The following is an 18,994-nucleotide window of genomic DNA, read 5'->3' as shown; positions in this document are numbered from 1 at the left end:
CTGACTTTATTTATATTATGACTTATAATTACTGTGAGACAGGCATGTGCTGTATAAAAGCACAAGCTCCCTGCTTTCGCGACTGCCCGCCCGCCTCAGCTTCACTCATGCGCCATCTCCTTGTCTTTGGAGTTATTGGCAAACTGTGAAGCTGCCAACGGGAGACATCAATGAAGCTTCATCCATAGTTTTTTTTTTTTTTTTTTTACTGTCAATGGCACTTTGACTCACAATTGTTTTTCCACAAAATAATGTGTAAATGCAAGAATGGGGAGAGATTATTTGATATGTTGACGTTGCCTAGCAACAGAGCCCTGCCCTGTTGTCTAGCATGTGTCAAATCAAACGTGAGTGATGACATCACTGTATGACATCACTGTATGATGTAACAAAAGATCAAAGGAAAATAATTATGACATCATAGGATCATAGTTGAAAGTCTGCAATTGACCTTTAGTAAAGTATTATATGAGACACGATGACCAAATGCATACGCTGGATCCAGAAGTTGTTCAAGAAAATATTTGGTATAGCAGAAAGAGAAGCCCTGCGCAGCCAAAATGAGAACTTTATAGCTGAACTTCAGAGGGCAAGCCATGAAATTCATCTGAATGATTATAAGGTTCAAGAATTGGAATGCCAAAACCAATGGCTAAACCGCAGAGTCCAAGAGCTCCTTGCTCTGCATGAAGTGCAAGTGGAGGAGTTGACAAGACAGGTTGAAGGAGCTAGTGAACAAGTCCAGGCACTTACACGTGCTAAGCAAGAGCTAAGTCAACAGATCAAAGATAATGAAGAGGTAAACCAGCAGCTCCAAACACTCACAAATCAGCTCCAACTGGCCGAACAAAAGGTCACAGATTTGTCCACTGAACTGACATCAGAAAAAGGTCGAAACATGACTCAGATAGAGAATTTGATTGCCCAGGTTCAGAGACATCAGACTAAACTGCTGTCAGAACAAAATGAAAAGGAGGCTCTCCTGGACCAGGTTAAAACTCTGACCAATGAGGTACAAATGCTTGAGTCTAAACTGACACAGGAACATTCTGAGAACATGACTCTGTGGAAGCAGGTCGAATATTTGACCTGCGAGTCCAGGAGACACAAGGAGTTGGCACAGGAGCAGTGTCAGCATTTACACAAAGAGAGGGCCAGGCGCTATAAGGAGACGACAAAAAAAATTAAGCTGGGTAGGGAGCTTGAAGTGAAAAAACAGCAGCTGGCTGAAGAGAAAGAAAAATGGCATATAGTTTATCAGCTTCTGAATGAGAGAGACCATATTATCCAGACATATGAAAAGGAGAAGGAAAGTCTCAGCAGGGATCTGAATGATGTCAGAGCACTCCCTCATCCTTACACCCAACAGCTGGAAATGATCTGGTCAACCAACAGATCAATATACAGTCTGATTGAGAAACATGAATGCCTGAAAGAGGAGAGGGAAACTTTGAAGATAGAAAAGACAAAGGTAAAGGGGGATGATGAGCACCTGGATGAGACACATCAATTTCTACAAGCAAAGTTTGAATGTATAGAGCAGCCGTCCAGACCGCAGCAAGTTCTGCAAAAGACTGAACAAGGCCTGAACTCAGCAAAGGACCATCTGCTATGTTTTGGCCAATCATCCTGTCCACCTATTGCATCCTCCTATTTTTACTCACCCCTCTTCAATAACTTCTCTTTCCCGTAAACCCCTTCTCCCCCAAAACCCCCTTGTTAGTGTGATTGCTGCAAGGCAATCAAACTCTTGTTTGTAAATACAAATACAATTTTGTGATAATTATTTTACTGTTGTAAATTAATTTTTCACAGTTATCCACATAATTTTGTCCGTATATAATAATACAACAATAATTATTAATTAAAATGTATTTGTAAAAATGTTTTTTTTACAAATACATTTTACTATGTGTAATGAGGAAAGGCTGTTCTGTGAAAATCACAGAACAGCCTTTCCTCATTACACGTGCAAAAAAAATACAAAATAAAAAATTAAAGCTGCAAGCAGCGATGATGGGCCCTCGCACTCCTTGACGACTCCCAGCCGTCCCCCGTTACTGGCATGTGTAGTAGGCTGACAAATGAGCCTTCATAGTTTTTTTTACTGTTGCACAAGTATCAACCTTTTCACAGTTGCATTAAAGTCATAGCTTCATCAGCTTATTACCAAACAAAATATATCTGTCACCAGAGGAATAATGAAAAAACAAGACCTAGACAAACTCATCCATGCATTCTTTTCCAGCAGATTAGATTATTGTAACGGTCTACCCACTGGACACTCTAAACAAGCTGTATGACAACTTCACTGCATTCTCTACACATGCTGCCTGTCTCTCTGGAATTATTTTAATAACCTGATTTGTTTTCCAAAGGGAACAGATAGAGGCAAACTCCGGATTAGGTTAAATTGACACAGACACTGACAGTAATATGAGTGATTTCCTAGAAGGCTCGCTTACCTTTATATATCGTCTGTGGTTATAATGCATTTATTTATAGAGTGTACCGGCTCTCCCACATGATCAGCTATACATTAATCATCATTGGGTCAATGCTTATTCACATTCCATTTGTTTTTGTATTTTATGCTGCTGCTTGCTACAGCTAGTATTGCTTTAGTTTTGACTAGATGAGGTCTGTTTAATGTGAACATTTTAAAAACTTTATATGTATCTATTGATGCATCCACTTTTTTGCATTGTATTATCAATATAGGTTCCCTTCCATCCATCCATCAATATAGGTTCCCTTGAGGTCTGGAGTTACCAGTCAGGTAACTCCAGACAATTCCATCTATTACTTGTGCGGCTTTATAAGAAGTACCTTGGAGTAGTCTTCATAGCCATCTCAAGTCGCTCTATGTGCATGTGTCGCTGCAGTAGTCTGAGGTGATCAAGGACATCAATGTATAATTCGGAGGTTTCTTTGAAAGACCCGATTCCTCTGGCTGCCTCTGTCTTTAATTATGCGGATACTTTCAGGGATGTTGTTAGTACACGGTCAAATTCCCCCCTTGGGTTTCCAGCTGTCTGATTAGTAGTGCAGACAGCAGGGGTGGAGGAAAGCCTTAATTTGTGTGCATGTGAGTGTGTGTGACAGGGCTAGAGGTGAAGCGGTTATTCAATGTAATGACGGCAGCTGATGCACCGCTGCCGGCGTTTCTCTCTGCTAATTCATCCTGTACATCAGGTTCTGCTAGCTTTTAGAAGATATTTGACAAGAATGACTCACTTTCATCCAGCTGTGATAAACAGTAAGCTTTTGTACATGTTGGTTTGTGTTCCTTTGTTTGATTTTGGTATTAAAAATGAACTTTTAGGGAAAACGACTGACCTCACAGCATGTAAACAGACATTTTGAAATTTCACTGTGACCAACAAGTGGAAAATATGCCAAACAACTTTCTTTTAGAGCAGTAAAACAGAACCAGGAAACTGATTGATGGATTAAAAATAATTGAATTGCTATGTATGAACATGTAGTAGAGTTTTAGCCATGTTAGACTAAAAACCCTAAAAATGAATCCTAACCTTAACCAGTACAATGTGTGCCTAACTCTAACTGTGCCTAAAAGTTAATCCCCCCACCTTATCGACTAATCTTAACCTTACCAAGGGGAATTTATCCCGTAGCCAAACCTTAAAGAGTCACATATATGCCTAATATGATAATAGTTACGGTATGTCTTCCTTTGACATTGATAGAAGCACTCAGGTCAGGTAGGCAGTCCAGCTTGGCGTCTTTTGGTCTTCTGGTTCTGCAGATCTTTGAGGTGCATTTTAGTCCTTCAATTCAATACTTATACATAACGGTGTATCATCTCTCTGGAGTGTAGATTTGATTTACTGCACGTGTCCCAAAAACCTGCAGACTTACATGTTTTACTCTCCGTATTCTCTCTCCTGTTCATCACATGCCCTCATGTTCCTGACAAATATCTCTAACTTAATAATTTTCCATTATCCACTGTGAAATGTTTTAGCCTACTACAAATGTTTGTCCTTGTTTCTCCTCTGTGAAGTGGTTTAGAGAGCTACTCGTCCTCAGAGACACTCACCGACAGCCTTCTTTTGACTTTTACAATTTGGAGTCTTTTATTATTCTTAGAATTGGCCTCAGCTGAATGGATTAATCTGCCAGTGGTCTGGTCACGTTTGGTCTGCCTCTGTTATACCTGATCCAGTTTAAACAAGAAATTTTTGAGTGCCATGGACTCCATCTTTAGAAACTCTAGTCTGACCATGATTAGACATTGAGAAAGCTCCTCTTTGCTTAGAATAACAATCTGACTTCTGACACTTAAGCAATGTAAGCAAAGTCCAAATGGAAACTTGAGGCACATTTGTGTTTAAAACACGTGAATTACAGCCTGATTTCCTTCAACAACCCTCTGATGTGTGGATCAAATCCACTCGAGTGTCTTCTCACCTCTGTTTTTGTGGACACAACTCAAGAACTTTTCAGATTTAAGCAGTGAATTTGGTGTTTGGAGTTCAACCTAAAGACCTAAAGATAAAAAAAAGTAAATTAATTAAATTATTGTTTTTTTAGTTTTCCCTTTAGTGCAGCTTTCACTACAGGCAGGAAAAAATAATCTGTGCTTAACTGCACAATTATTTAGAGGAAACGAGGGAAGAATACCCATTTTCAAAACAATGTCATGTTCTCTTCATTTATTCAGCTGTGTAATAAGGTAATTGTGTGACTGAGAGCCAAGCAAGAGACAAGCAAGAGAGAGACAAAAAGAAATCAAGCATGATTACATTTTTGTCACATTTTTATACATTAATGCTAAAGCAGCCCTTTGTTGATTGATTAGCCCAGATAATATGATAATTGATCATGTACTATCAATGGCTAGTAGGGAAATATTCTTGCTACCTCTCAGGCAAAAGGGACATGATGTGATGAATGAGAAACAGGAAGTAAACAAAATTACGTAGGGAGCTCTGCGAAATTATACCAAATCTCCTCAAGTGGTCCTAAAGGTAGTACATACAATAAAGTCTACAATTGTAGTCCTACCAAGTGGCAACCTCTAGGCTGAGAAATGAAGCCTGTGTACAACTGTCCATCCACCTTTGACCCAAACATGGTCCACCTCTTTGCCTGCATTTGGATGAACTGGGTGTTTAGGTGAACAGTTGGAGCTCTCATCACTTACGGGTGATGTTACAGACCAAATGTCCATCCATACGTCTTTATTGTACACTTAGTGATAGTGTAGGTGCGAATTCACTTACTGTACCTACTGGTAAATTAAGGTGGTCTTTTACTAACCATATAGACTAATTCCACATGTAACATTTTATAAGGTGATGCATATCTCCCATTCAAACGCATTTTTTTGGTCTTGGGAGAACAGTTTTAATGGGTCAGAATAACCCTAAGCAGTTCTTGGAAAACTTGACTGCAGCTAGAACTGCCTTTTCTCAATTTTTTTCAACTTCAGAACATAGTACCATTATATAAGCTTCACAGTCAACACTTTGTGAGCATTGTCTAACTGCATTATTAACTCTGTGAGTTACTGTGAAGCAACTTGCACTAAGAGGACTTTTTCTGCTCACTAAGCTGTCAGTGGTCGACCACAGTTGATGGTGATGTTCTTTCAGCGTAAAAGAAAGGAACACACTCTGATTTTATGGTGTACCAAGTGGAAAAGAGTACGACTCAAAGTTAAATCATCCATAGCGCTGGAAACAACCAAACTTTCCAGGAGTGTGAACATCAAATAGACCAAGTTTTTGTGCAGGAAGAGCTGAAATGTGGGTTTTTTTAAAATATGCATACAACCTGTGTGACTTTACACAATTCAAATTGCACTGTCAGATAGGTGGGAAGAGAAACAGATCTCTCCTTTTCTCCTCTCTTCTACTACCCTGAGATGATTCATGCCTAAAATGTGTTTAAAAGTCAAGGAAGTGGGTGTTTTGATGTTAGATTGGGTGATAGTGTAGCAGCGGTCAAAAATAATTCTAATCAAAGGCCAGAGATGAATGTTTCCTTCTCTGTGAATCATCGGTGAGAAAATGACGACAGAGAGGGAGACAGAGAGGAAACAGCAGCATCGCTGGTTCATTTAGCATCAGATCTGACTGCCTAATTAGTTTTAGACTTTTGACAGGAAACAGCTGCCTGCTTCTGTTTGTGTGTCACTTTCACACTAGAAGGAGCCCTAAGCTGCTTCAACCATGACTCAACTTTCTGTTCAATCTTACACCAGAAAAGTGATAGACCATAGTTGCTGTATTAATGAGGCAGTTTAGTTGTACCGTAGAGCTACTACTGCTGCAGTTTGGTTACAAGCAGCAACCTCCAGGGATGAGGAATGAAGTGTCAAAAGCTGCAGTTCCCCCTGTGGCCCTTCGGGGGGCTGCAGCTTTTGTTTGGATGTTTGGATGGATTATGATGGCAGCATCATAATCCATCCAAACATCCAAAGCCTCCAACAGTCAAAATGGCTCTTTAAAAAACCTACAGGTGATGTCACGGACGCTTCGTCCATAATTAAACATGGTCATGGTCATGCTTAGCCAGGAATTTAGAAATAGAGATGTCCCCAAAGTGAACTTACTGATCCTTTCTGATAAATAATTACTGAAATCTTGACCTTTCTTTGTCCTTTGTGGCTGCCCTGAGCACCTATGCCGTAACAACTTTTGTAGACAGTTGTCCATTTAACATCCCCACATCAGCCAGCTTGACTGTTGAGATGACGTTTCACTTGACTACAGTGAAACAATTGCTTTATAGGGGGTATAGCTCAGTGATAGAGCATTTGACTGCAGATCAAGAGGTCCCCAGTTCAAATCTGGGTGCCCCCTCAGTAGGATGACTACTATTGTTTTTAAACAATTTTCCCCTGCTTTTAATAATTTCTCATTCGGATTGATCAGAGATATTGTGTTAACTACAGAAGTACAGCCCTGCTAAATTGAAGCTCCCTTTAACAAATAGTAAATAAATATGTTCATAAGTTTATTTCATCATATTATATGTCTGGTGGTTCAAATAATTACATAGAATTCATGGTCATATTTCGAGAGAAAAAAGGTTAAAAATAACAGTTTATAGCATCTGATGTAATCATTTGTCACATATCCTCATACTTCCTGTCAGTCTGATGTCAGTTGTCATGGTTACGGAATCATCCAATCAAACAGGTTAAGGGGGCGGGACATCAGAAGTTCATGGAGAACAGAGAGCTAAGATGTAGCACTTGCTATTTTGCCTTTGTTTCCTGTGTTAAATGCAAAGTTTAACAGCAGAGCAGATGCATACTAAGATTTTCTGAAGGTAAATAGTTTTTGCAGAGACCTCAAAGCCTTCCCTGTTGTGCAACAGTGTTGTGTGAATCAAACTTCTACTGTCATTTTTGCTTCCACTGGGGACACAGCACGTACTAGTTATTGTCAGCTTATCGGCTAATTTCTCCATCCATGATTGGCTGAAGGCTGATGTTTCATTTTAACTCCCATATCTATCCAGTAAGGTTCCTGCAACCAGAACTGATAAACAAGGTGCCTATGAATATCTTCAACTTCTGTTTGTAGCCTATACAGGGACCAGTGACACTGTCGATTGGGAAAAAATATAATAACACACATGTGGAATCAGAGCATAATTGCATTCTGTTGTTTAAAATCAATGCGGAACAGGAAATCGATAAGGTCTGGCCGCAGAAAGCAGGAGGGACCAATTACATGTCACAGACATTCATCATCTGATTGGGGACGGATTATGAGCGGCCAGTGTGGAAGCACCAGTATGATTATACGTGTGGTATGTCTTATTAGACCTACTTCTTTGGTTAGGATATGTTTGATTATGATTAAAATGGGTTTTGGAGAAAAGTTTAGGTTTGTAAACAAATTAAACTTCTCAGGACTGAGGGAATTATTACAGAACTTGCCAGAAGTGGAAGAAATCATCCCTCCTTTGTAACATTCCAGCCTTGTTGAGCTTTCTTCCAGTCGCAGGGGACCAAACTGTTTGCTGCAGAGGCCGCTTCAGAAATGTTTCTAAATGCCCCCAATCTGCTTCATCAAAGCATCATCAAGCAATACACAAAATTTGCATTTTTCTCCCAAGAGCTTGCTTCCTCTGCCAATCCCTGCTGCTGTGAGATGCTGCAGATGAACATAAATTCATGAGAAAAACAGCTTCTCACTTAACAAAAAAGGCCATAAGGCTTTTTTGTTCATGTTCATTTGTCATAGCTGTTGGTTCCTCTTCTTAATGGCTAAAATGAGATCACTTTACGCAGCTTGCTGCATTGGATGCAGACAAAAACTGCATCTTTTTTCATGTAAAGCTGGGCAAAAATGTCACTCCTCATGTTACAATCTGCATTTAGTAAATGAGAGTCCCTGCTGCTCTTTTTTGTAGGGGGTATAGCTCAGTGGTAGAGCATTTGACTGCAGATCAAGAGGTCCTCAGTTCAAATCTGGGTGCCCCCTCAGTGAAACCCCTGGGTTAGTTTCTTATTCTTATTGATCAGAGATATTGTGTTAGCTGCATAATTTATACTATAACTTTGCCGCATGGACAGCAGTTATTACAAGATTTTATTTACATGCACCTCAGAAACAATATGGGGGACCTCAATGCCATACAGCCATATATACAGTCTATGGTTTAAAAATGTTTTATACTTGTCTACACCAGAGTCCGATTTCACTGCAGAGTTAATGTATGCTGTTTTTTTTTCCTGTTCGAGTCTACATTACACTTACACTTACTTACTACATACAGGCTTTCTGATGTCAATCTCATCATTCTCTTCACTCTTAACTAGGGATGTCCCGATCAGGTTTTTTTGCCTTTGAGTCCGAGTCCGAGTCATTTGATTTTGAGTATCTGCCGATACCGAGTCCCGATCCGATACTTTCAAGATTCTCTATAAAGGCGGTAAATAGGATTTCAGACACGCAGCAGCTCATCGAGACCTCGCACCAAAAGCAACTGTCATACCTAGGCCTGTCATGATAACAGATTTTGCTGGGTGATTAATTGCCAAGAGAAATTATTGAGATAATCGATAATATTGTTGTTTTGAGACCATGTTCAACTAATATAATGATAACGACATTTAACAGGCCCTTAAAGGCCCTTATCATCAACATTGTTATTATTATTATTGTTATTATTAATGATATTAATATTAATGTTGATATTATTATTATGAGTAATGATAGACCTATTACCATGGCTTATCTGAGCATAGTCAATGGAGTTAAGTCAAACCAACTAGCACGTCATGAGCAACAGAGAGCCAAACAACACGCACTCTCTGGGAGTGGGCTCACCTGTATGCACAAGTGTTTGTGTGCGCACGCGTTTGCGTTTGCATGTGTGTATGCGCATCAGGCCGCTGCAGACAGCTGCAGTGAATTTTACAAACGCCACCATGTAGACAGAAACACATAGAAACTGATAGCAGAGATGGCACAAGAGGACTGGGCAAGAGAACTAGACTGGGTGGTGCTGCAGCGAGTGCCGCCAGTGAGAAGGCAGAGAACTTCACTCATAAAAGCGGACTCTCTCTGAGAGCAGGTTCTATACATGAGCATGTTTAGTGTCGTGGTGAATTGTGGCAAAGTGTTGAAACGGTGTTGAGCAGCTTCACAGCTCTCTGTGTTGCTGTAACGTCCAAGCCCTGCAGCGCTGTGACGCACCGTGGCGACGCAGACAGCGAGCTGACCGTGGTCTGCTCAGAACATAACGTAAACGTTACACAATGAGTTAAAAAAATAAGAACTACCTGTTAATTTGACACATTTTAAGACAGAAGCCGCGGGACATATAAAGTCCGACGGCCTTTATACGCTACGACGCACCGGAGTGACGCTTTTTGTCATCCAGTCTCTTTGGCAGCAAGAGGGAGAGAGAGAGAGAGAGAGGAAAACAAACCAGCATGCAAATGTAATTTATCGCGGCCGAAAAACTTATCGAGCCCATTTAATTTATGGTGCAATTAATTGATTTATTGTTTATCTCGACAGGCCTAGTCATACCCCTACACTACAGGACACAGAGCCACCCTGCACAGAAGGCGTTAACTTTGAGAGCCCTAATAAATATATATCCGAGTCCTGATTGGGAGGTAATGTCCGATTCCGATCGAGTCTGAAATCACGTAATCGGGCCCGATTTCCGATCACGTGATCGGGACATCCCTACTCTTAACTCTCATCTTAGTCTAATGATTAATGTGAATATGGTGCTAGTAGTAGTTCATGAGGAAGTTCCGCCATTAGTTTTCCTCGAAATATGCATATTCATTATTCTAAGATCCCGAGAACAGTTTTCGAAATCTTACAAAAGTCTCCCGTGATTGGCCAAAACATACCTTTTCTTCATGTCCCTTTCAGGTCTCTTTAAGATGGAGCCACAGTAGATCAACAGCTGGTTGATGCATGCATGTACACGTACAGTAAACAACAAAAAAATCCTTTGTTTTTGCTGCAAGGCTTGTTCTTTATAGAAGATTTTTTAATGCATCTTGATGATGAGAGAGGAAAACATACTATAAATAGATATAAAACTGTACGCCGAGTACCCAGAACCCCCCCTGAAGCTAGCAGCTGGGTGGGCTCGCACACAGGCGGCAGCTTCAAGGTCAGAGGTCATCCACTATCCACTTACAAAGAAATCAACTTCAAGTACATTTTCTTGCTTTTGTATATTATTTACTCTGACATGTTTGTACTTACAGCAGCTGGCTGGATGCTGGGGTCACTGACACAGTCTCAGTGGGCCTGAAACACATGTCAATAAACTTTTCTTAATAGAAGAGACAAGTCATGAAAGACTTCGAATGAGAGGGTTTAAAAGCTTAGCACTCACAATGAAGTCTGAAATCCTGAAGGTAAACTTAAAAGTCAGGTTAAAGGTGACATTATTTTTGGTTGCAGCCCCAGATCGATACAATTGCGGGAGGAAATGGGAAAATCTTCCGTCAATCATGACCTTTTGTCTACATTCGTCATGCCATTGGCTCCTTGCGTGTGTCTGGAACATAAAATAGATTTGACAGGGAGAGACAGGTGTAAAATCAACAGAACAAGGTGACTCATGGAGAAGGGGAAAAAAACGTTTTGTCACAGAGTGTCCAGGATTTATTTTTTGGTGTAACCTTTTGTCAGGCTACCAGTGGAAAGATTGGGCGGACATGTTTTTTTTCTTCTTCTTATTGTCAACACAAATGCGTGTTTCCATTGGACGGACAGATAAATGTGCAGTTGCCACACAGCAGATACCGTCTGTTGCTACATCTTGTTTTGTTTTACAGACAAGCTAATGGAAAGCTTTCAGCTGACTGGCAAACAGGCTTAATTTAAACAAAAGATAAGGTGACTGGTTAAATGAAATTAGTATGTCAGAAACAAGGCAACACCACATTTGACATTTGCTTTGTCAATAACGAACATGTTCAATGTGGCCGCTTTCCAATATGTCAACTGTGAATCTGAATTCTGCCGTTGCACTTTCAGAGGCTGTGGTTTGACTGTCACTATCTTCCTCTGTTCTTTTGTGCAGAACTGATATCTGGACCGCAGCTCACACAGACTGCAGTCATCATTACGTAATTCCTTGTGTCCTTCAGGCCCTCTCACAAATCAACATGCATGCAACTGAGCCATCATTAGCAGGATTCAATTAGCCCGCTCACATGGAAGGGGTTTATTATATGAATAGGAGTTAGCCCGAAGGCCCTGCAGCCACCAGGGATTGATACATGTATATGTATACACACACACACACACACACACAACGTATCTACAATTCAAAAAGCAGGTTTTACATAACTTTTGGCCTTATATAAAAATCAATGTACAGTTGTAATAAACTGGTAAGTTATCTACAGAAGTGTTTTTTGTATCAGCCAGTGAAAGGACATTTTAACATGCAGGTCTGTGGAGAGTGACAGTCATTTGAGGAGCACTTCGGCATTGGCTTTATATTTTTTTTTTAAATCATCACACTCGCTTTTGCCTCATGTGGCTTTTGTTTTGTTTATTTCATGTTGAATGGACGTTTTAGTGCTTAGGGTTTGGATTGATGTTGACTCTGTGAGAAGGTCAGGGGTTTTTTGTAGCCATGGTTACAATGATGAAGTTGTAGTGTTTTTGTTTTTCTTTTCCTGCCAGGAAATTTAGACTTACTTTTTCAGTTTTTTTTGTTGCCTTGTCCTAAGTCCAAAGATAAAGCAGGCATTAGTGTGGATGCATGTTTCAATTTTTTTTTTTTTTTTTAATTATTATTTCAACAACATAACACTACTTACATCCATCCACCCATCATCTATCCCAGCTATCTACGGATGAGAGGCAGGGTTAACTATTTACATAAAGGGACAATATAACACAGAGAGACACAAAAGACAGAAGGCTGTGCGACAGAAAAGACATTGTTGCATTTCATTGTTGTGTGCAGAGCAGGTGATCATGTGTGCGACTGTTCAGTTCACATGTAGGCAGGAGAGGGAGCAATCTCTGAAATGACTGAGAGGAGAGAACAAAACAAACAAACAAAGGCATAAATGTGCCGCACACACACACACACACACACACACACATATTAGATATTGATAAATATATAGAAACACACCTACAGGTATGTATATAACCAACATAAACATATTCTGCATATACTTAGTCAGTGCTATAGTCATAATGAGTAGTATGTCAGTATAGTAGTATTATTCACACCTTTGCTAATAATAATAACAATATGCACACATTCAGGTTGTTCTATATTATTTCTAATATAATACTGAGTAATGCTATTAATTCTATGAAAACGCATGCCTCAGTGTGTTTAAATGAAAAAAAAAAAACATTATCATGAATAAACACCTTCACGGGTTGAGATGAGGACATTTGTAAAGGGGATAAAACTGGGTCACACATTTATTATTGCAGGCTCTCAGAATTACACTCATGTTGTAAGAATGTGCTGGGAGTAGTGTGCCCTTTATGTACTGAAGTGAGGGGAGTCCAGCATGTGGGAGGCAGAGGCTTTTGCTATTTCCTTAACAAATGATTCTAGTCTTCCAGCTATATGTAACTACAACTCCTGCCAAAAGAGGCCCCAGATCAGAAAACACTGCGATTGTTGATGTTGACATTTTTGTGAAGCCTCAGCAGGATAAAATATGAAAAATATGCAAACTCTGTGCCTCGTTTATGTCCTCTTCTCGCTTATCATTTACATCCAAACACACACACACTTGATGTTGCTCTTTGATCTCAGTCTTTGATTGGATTTATGTATAGTTAAGCTTTTTCATCCTCTTTTCTCACAGCATGAATCGTGGATGAGTAATTTTTTTATATTTCTGATCCTACATTTTCTGTTGTTTTCATCTTAAAATGATACTGATATGAATATGTTAACACACACCAAAGACCATACGTGTGTGTGAGAGAGAGTGTGTTGTGTTGTAAGTAATCAGACAGACACGCAAGGGGGTTTCACTCTTTCACTTTTTAAATCATAAATTCTATGTAAAATTAGCGCCTGTGTGTTGTGAGGTCGGCTTTCAGTCTCAACAAGTGGCATTCGGCTCAGTCAGATTATGATCAGCTGACTGACTTGGCTAGCTAAGGATACACAGACACCACCGTTAGCTAGAACTCTCTCTCTCTCTCGCTCTGTGTGTGTGTGTGGAGGTCTTGTAGGGCAAAGATATAGCTGACACTGTGTCAGCAGATGGTGTTTCAGTGTCATGTCCAACAGATGGGGAAATGGCTCAGTTTATAGCGATCCAAAAAAAGATTGCAACATTTAACTTTTTACATTTAAAACAGTTCTGCATCGTGTTGTGATCTACCGGTAACTACACCCCTCTTCTTTTCTCTCCTGCACCCCCCCCCCCTCTCAGCAGTGTCTCAGTGTGTGTCAGCGCTGGGTTGTGGGCCTCACTACGAATACGCTATTGAGGAGTTCTGTCTGGCTAAATTCAGGCTAGACATGCAAGAGCTGGACCAGAGACAGTGGTGCAGCTGGGAGGACACAGTGGAGTAAGTGCAAAACACAAACACACACATATAACAAAAAGACTTACACTCGCACAAATGCAAACACATAATGAGCTTCACATATGAAGTTTGCATTAGGACAATGAAAAGCACTCTTGTTCTCTTTGTTAGCTTTATTGTCTCTATTATAAGTGTTCTAAAAGCTTGTACAGTTCAAACGTCTCATCACATAATAAACATTGTTTTTTATTCATCATTGTGTAAATGTGTAGAGTAATCTCTACACAAGGAGTCGGATCTGTTTGCAGTTGCCCAAATGTTTGGTTTCCATCCAACTACTGATTAGATACAGAGTAAGAGAGAGAGCAGGAAAAGAGAGGGAGGGAGAGAGAGAAACAGAACAGAGGGGTTACGCAGGAGACCGTCAGAACAAAAGCTGCATGCCTTTGGCATAAACAGAGATCTATTGTGTGTGCACAAATATTATCTTTGCTGGCACAAAATCATTTTGAAGTTTCTCTAACGCATTTACTGGCAAGAATTAGAAACAAATATCCAAACGTAATTGAAGCACTTACACTCTGAGTCTTCAATTCGACTTAACCCCTTAAACCCCAAGGGACTCATTAATGGCATTAATGTTAATGTTAATATTGCATATTAAATTAAACAGAAGAAACTTTACTACATGCACATATAAGCCATATTTACACACATCAAACATAACTTCAACACCATGCAAATCAATTATCACTCATCAAAATAAAATTCTCATGTCAAAGTCGACCCACTTGCCACATGGTTATTGATAGCTCTGTGATACTTCAAGTCACACAAAAGAACAAGGTGTCATATGAAAGCTGAGACTTTACCAATTGACACTGTTACAGTTGTGTTGCTATATTATAAATATTTGGTAAATTAGAATATAAAGAATATGAAAGTAAAAAATCAGCGAGTAACAAAAAATTCTGTCTTTCTTCTGTAAATTTGCAATGATCATTCGTATTCGAAGGCAATAAATGCTTGGTTCAGATAGACCAACATGTCTGTGTTTATTCAAGACTAAAAATATTACGATTAGACATTTATTATGTTTGTGTATGAATTTTTTGGGGGGAGAATGTGGCAAGGTCGTTTAGCATAAAATGCATTTCCTTCCATGTGGCTGGTGAGTCTAGCACTAATATTACTATTACCTGTCAAATCTATTGGTTCTGACCTTTTGATAGAGGTGTCAATCACCCTAATCAACCCATCTATTGTGGTTATGAGCCTGCATATTTGTCGAGGTATTAGCTTAGCATTAGGTGGGCATGGCCTATCTGCTTTATACATCTGTTATAACCTATAGATGTGTAATAATGTATGTATACAAGTAAAAACTGATGTAAATAGAAGTGATGAACACCAATAGTGACTTAAAAGTGAAATATATAGTTTGGTTCATTAAATTTTAAGATCTTTAAAAATTATGTCTACATATGTTGGACTAAACCCTCTGTAATTTTGTTCCCCTTAATTAGAATGAAATAAAAACTTAGCAGAGATAATGTCCACAAGCTTAGCTACAGATTGAGATAACTAGATTGCTTCATCTACTTCTACGAGGACATTTTTTATCATTTCTGCTTTGTGCCATCTTAATTTACAAACAGCCAGAGACATACAAATTAATACTTACAGTTGTGCAAATCTTCCAGGTGTCCCCTTTATTATGACACCAAAAGTATTCAAATACACCTAGTGGTTGCTGAGATATACTCAATTCATTTTGGGCATGCCATTTTCAAGCTGATGCCTTAAAAATGGGCTCTCTGTGCCGCTATCAGCTAGACCCAGTTAAGAGAGTCTCCAATAGTTTTGACCTTTGTCCAGCATGTCCTGTTTTTCTTGGTTTTTCTTTGGTCATGGTAATTCTGGTATATTTTTCTGTCTCTAATTTAATTAGATTTAATGGCTCTTTTATTTTGAAAGTCTAGTCTCACTGGGTATCTCTGTGTTACTTCCTGTTGTTTTCCCTCCACAGTGATTGCAGGCTCCGCCCTTATTGTTTCCACCTGTGTCTCGTCAACCGCTCCCTGTCTATTTAAACCACGTGCTTCACCTTTGCCTTTGTCAGTTCATCCAAGTTTCTCTTTTATTTTCTTGGCTTTTTGTTGTTTTATATCTCATTTGTTTGTATTTTGTTGGCTTTGTTCTCTTTGGTTAGATTTTTTGATTTTGTTTGCTTTATTAAAACACAACTTCTGGTAGCACTTTGGCATTAAGAACAGTGCAGGGTGTTAGGCAAACTTAACCTTGAAACACATGAATTCATAACAAACACACAAAATGCTTCTGTGCAGTCGCCATTTTCTGCCACCAGTGAACATGTATAGATGCAGCTTGGGGGAAAAACAAATATGTTTCAAGGATTGAAATGCGGTCCTCATGTTATATATTCCTGGTGAGCATAGGCTGGGTCTGGAAGCTGCAAACATGATGATCATGATCATGTGGGTAGAGGAGCACTGTGTTTTGACCCATGCAAGGCGGTAAAACTGCACTTTGGAGAAAGTGGTCCTGATATAAACATTGTATTACTCCTCTAAAGTGGATAAAATCTTACCTGACAGACTGTTTCCATCATGTTTGGATAAATAATGACTTAGATCCAGCAAAGACCTGAGCTGTAAAAATACCATAGCACTCACTGTTTGGGCCTCAGTTATTAAATACTGTTTTCTTTCCATCTGTGCTTTAGTTTAGCAATTTAACACAAATAGATGTGGTCAAATTTTGACTTAATTTTAACATTTGCTGCTTAAAAAAAATGATGGTTTCTTACAAAATGTCTCTTATTTTCATACTTTCAGTAGTAATTGCTAAGATCTGGCATCACGACAAACCACTATACTGTTTTCAGTTTAACAATAATAATAATTAAAAAAAGGAATGAGAAGTCATTATTTGGAGGTAAAACTAACAGACTAAAATAACAGTAATTATCTCTTGCTGCAGAGGTAACATACCAAAGTAAATTTGGTGGAAAAGCTTATTGATGGAGTTCCCAACAGAATAAAAGAAAAGACCCAAAATAACATGATCATGTCCGCATGTGAATTGTGATGAATGTAGTAATTACAGCTTTTCCCTGCTGCAGTAACTGCCTGTGTTGCCTGCTTCACCCTTCTGTAATGTTGAAGTTTTTTTAAGCACTACAGAGATATTATTTCTGCTCATTGTATTCACAATCTTACTATTATTACCTGCATTTCATCACCATAGGTGATGTTACTGGTTAGACGTAGAGAGGATTGAAGCAAAGCGTCTGGACTTGTAGAGTTTTCTCCACCTCAAAGACAAAGGACACTCCTTTGAGGGCAACAACGTTCACATTTTAGACAGAGGAAGGTGGTTTGAAAGAGGAGTCAAGGAAGCATCTATGTTAAGCTGGAAAAACCTTCCCTTAACAGAGGTGGTGGCCTCAGACATCATCTTTCTACCACATACAATGCAGTGATTCCATCCATTCCCAGGAAGTTTGCACATACTCACAGCAACAACAAAGGGCTGTCAACCAGTCCCCCTCCGGCAGTTTCATAGTCGTTAGCCAGTCGTTAGACACACCTGGCCCAGTCAGCCAGAACATCACAGGTAAGTATGGAAACATTTAGTGCTATTGTTTTTTAAGTTTTTTTTTAAGTTTTACCCAGACCCACCCACATAGGTCTGTAACCACATATAAACCATGTTTCCCCACCAAACAGTTAGAACTGATGAAGCTGCTTGGATGAGCAGCGAAACATCTTCTAGAAAACTCTACAAGTCCAGACGCCTTGCTTCAACCTTCTCTACGTATGATGACCTGGATGACTGAGACTCTTCATCAACATCTTACTGGTTAGACACTGGCTGTCAGACCAACTGATAAATTTCAAACTTTGCCTTCTGGCTGAGCAGCACCTGCATTGAGGCAGACAAGTCAATTCTATGTCTAAACGTTACCTAAACACAAGTGTTTTGGTTCTGTAGTAGTTAAAATAATGAAGGTTTTCTCATTATCAGAAGGAGATCTGATTAAAATAAGCCATTGAAGAATGGGTAGAACCAGTCCATCCTTGATATTTTAGTACCTGAAAACTCCGGCCTCATCTCTAAGTGTTCATGGGGGATGGCAGCTAAAAAATACTAACCGTGTACATGGAGTGGTTTTCTTTAATGAAAACAGAACAGTTCATGGTGTCAGGAGACTCAAACCTCAGACTCCAGAGTAAAAATCCACCACTTTGGATACCCATCCACCTCCAAACCTGGACTTTTGAGGTTTTATTTGTCCCACATTCAGATAACGTTTGGCAATACAGCTATATGTTCTGTTAGCAGAAATGTAGCCTTGTGTCATATGTGGCATGAGTGACATTATTGACGAAATGTGGCATTTTGATTGTTTTCCTGAGGACGTATTAGATGCATTTATGCAGGGATACAGATACAAATACCTCAAAGAATATTGTGGAAAAACATAATATGGCTTCAGAATCAGAGAGCACAGTTTAACAGGAAACTCCTCAGTATTCGTAACAACACGTCTCACCCCCTGCACGACACACTGCTGTCCTACAGGAGCACATTCAGCGGTAGACTGAGACTACCGAGGAGCAGCACAGAACGCCACAGGAGGTCCTTCCTGCCAGTGGCCATCAGACTGTATAACTCCTCCCCTTTCTGTAGGGAGAAGCGCTAGATAATCATGTCAGGTATCACTGTCATTCCCTCCACTTGTCTATATTTATGCTTACTTAGCACCTTACATCTCCACATTGTATCCATGTATCATATATTGTGCTCATACTGCGTACTGTACTCTTATTTTTTGGATTATAGTGACACTTATACTCTTATACTCTGTACTTAACTGCATGTATTGTAACTTGATACCTCTGGCACAAGAATTTCCTTCGGGATTAATAAAGTTTTATCTTATCTTATCTTATCTTAACATTAGTCACCATCAG

The 18,994-nt window shown here is 39.5% G+C and overlaps 1 protein-coding gene and 2 non-coding genes across 4 annotated transcripts in view; all 3 read left to right on the top strand.

Moving 5' to 3' along the window:
• Window positions 1-18,994, top strand: part of ramp1 (receptor activity modifying protein 1) — a 62,742-nt gene that overhangs the window by 26,665 nt on the left and 17,083 nt on the right. Inside the window, exon 2 of one of the 2 annotated variants that reach the window (XM_028393515.1) lies at window positions 13,901-14,036. In XM_028393515.1, the coding sequence (XP_028249316.1) occupies window positions 13,901-14,036 (136 nt within the window). Of the gene's footprint in view, window positions 1-13,897; window positions 14,037-18,994 lie in introns of both variants that reach the window. The other variant, XM_028393514.1, reaches the window with a different exon arrangement.
• On the top strand, window positions 6,762-6,833 carry trnac-gca (transfer RNA cysteine (anticodon GCA)). The gene has a single exon. It is a non-coding gene; the product is annotated as a tRNA-Cys (tRNA).
• trnac-gca (transfer RNA cysteine (anticodon GCA)) lies at window positions 8,397-8,468 on the top strand. The gene has a single exon. It is a non-coding gene; the product is annotated as a tRNA-Cys (tRNA).

This window comes from Parambassis ranga, chromosome 21 (assembly GCF_900634625.1).
Source record: "Parambassis ranga chromosome 21, fParRan2.1, whole genome shotgun sequence".
In the NCBI taxonomy this organism is placed as follows: Eukaryota; Metazoa; Chordata; class Actinopteri; family Ambassidae; genus Parambassis; species Parambassis ranga.
The sequence above is the reverse complement of the archived record's forward strand: the minus strand, read 5'-3'. Positions and strand labels throughout refer to the sequence as shown.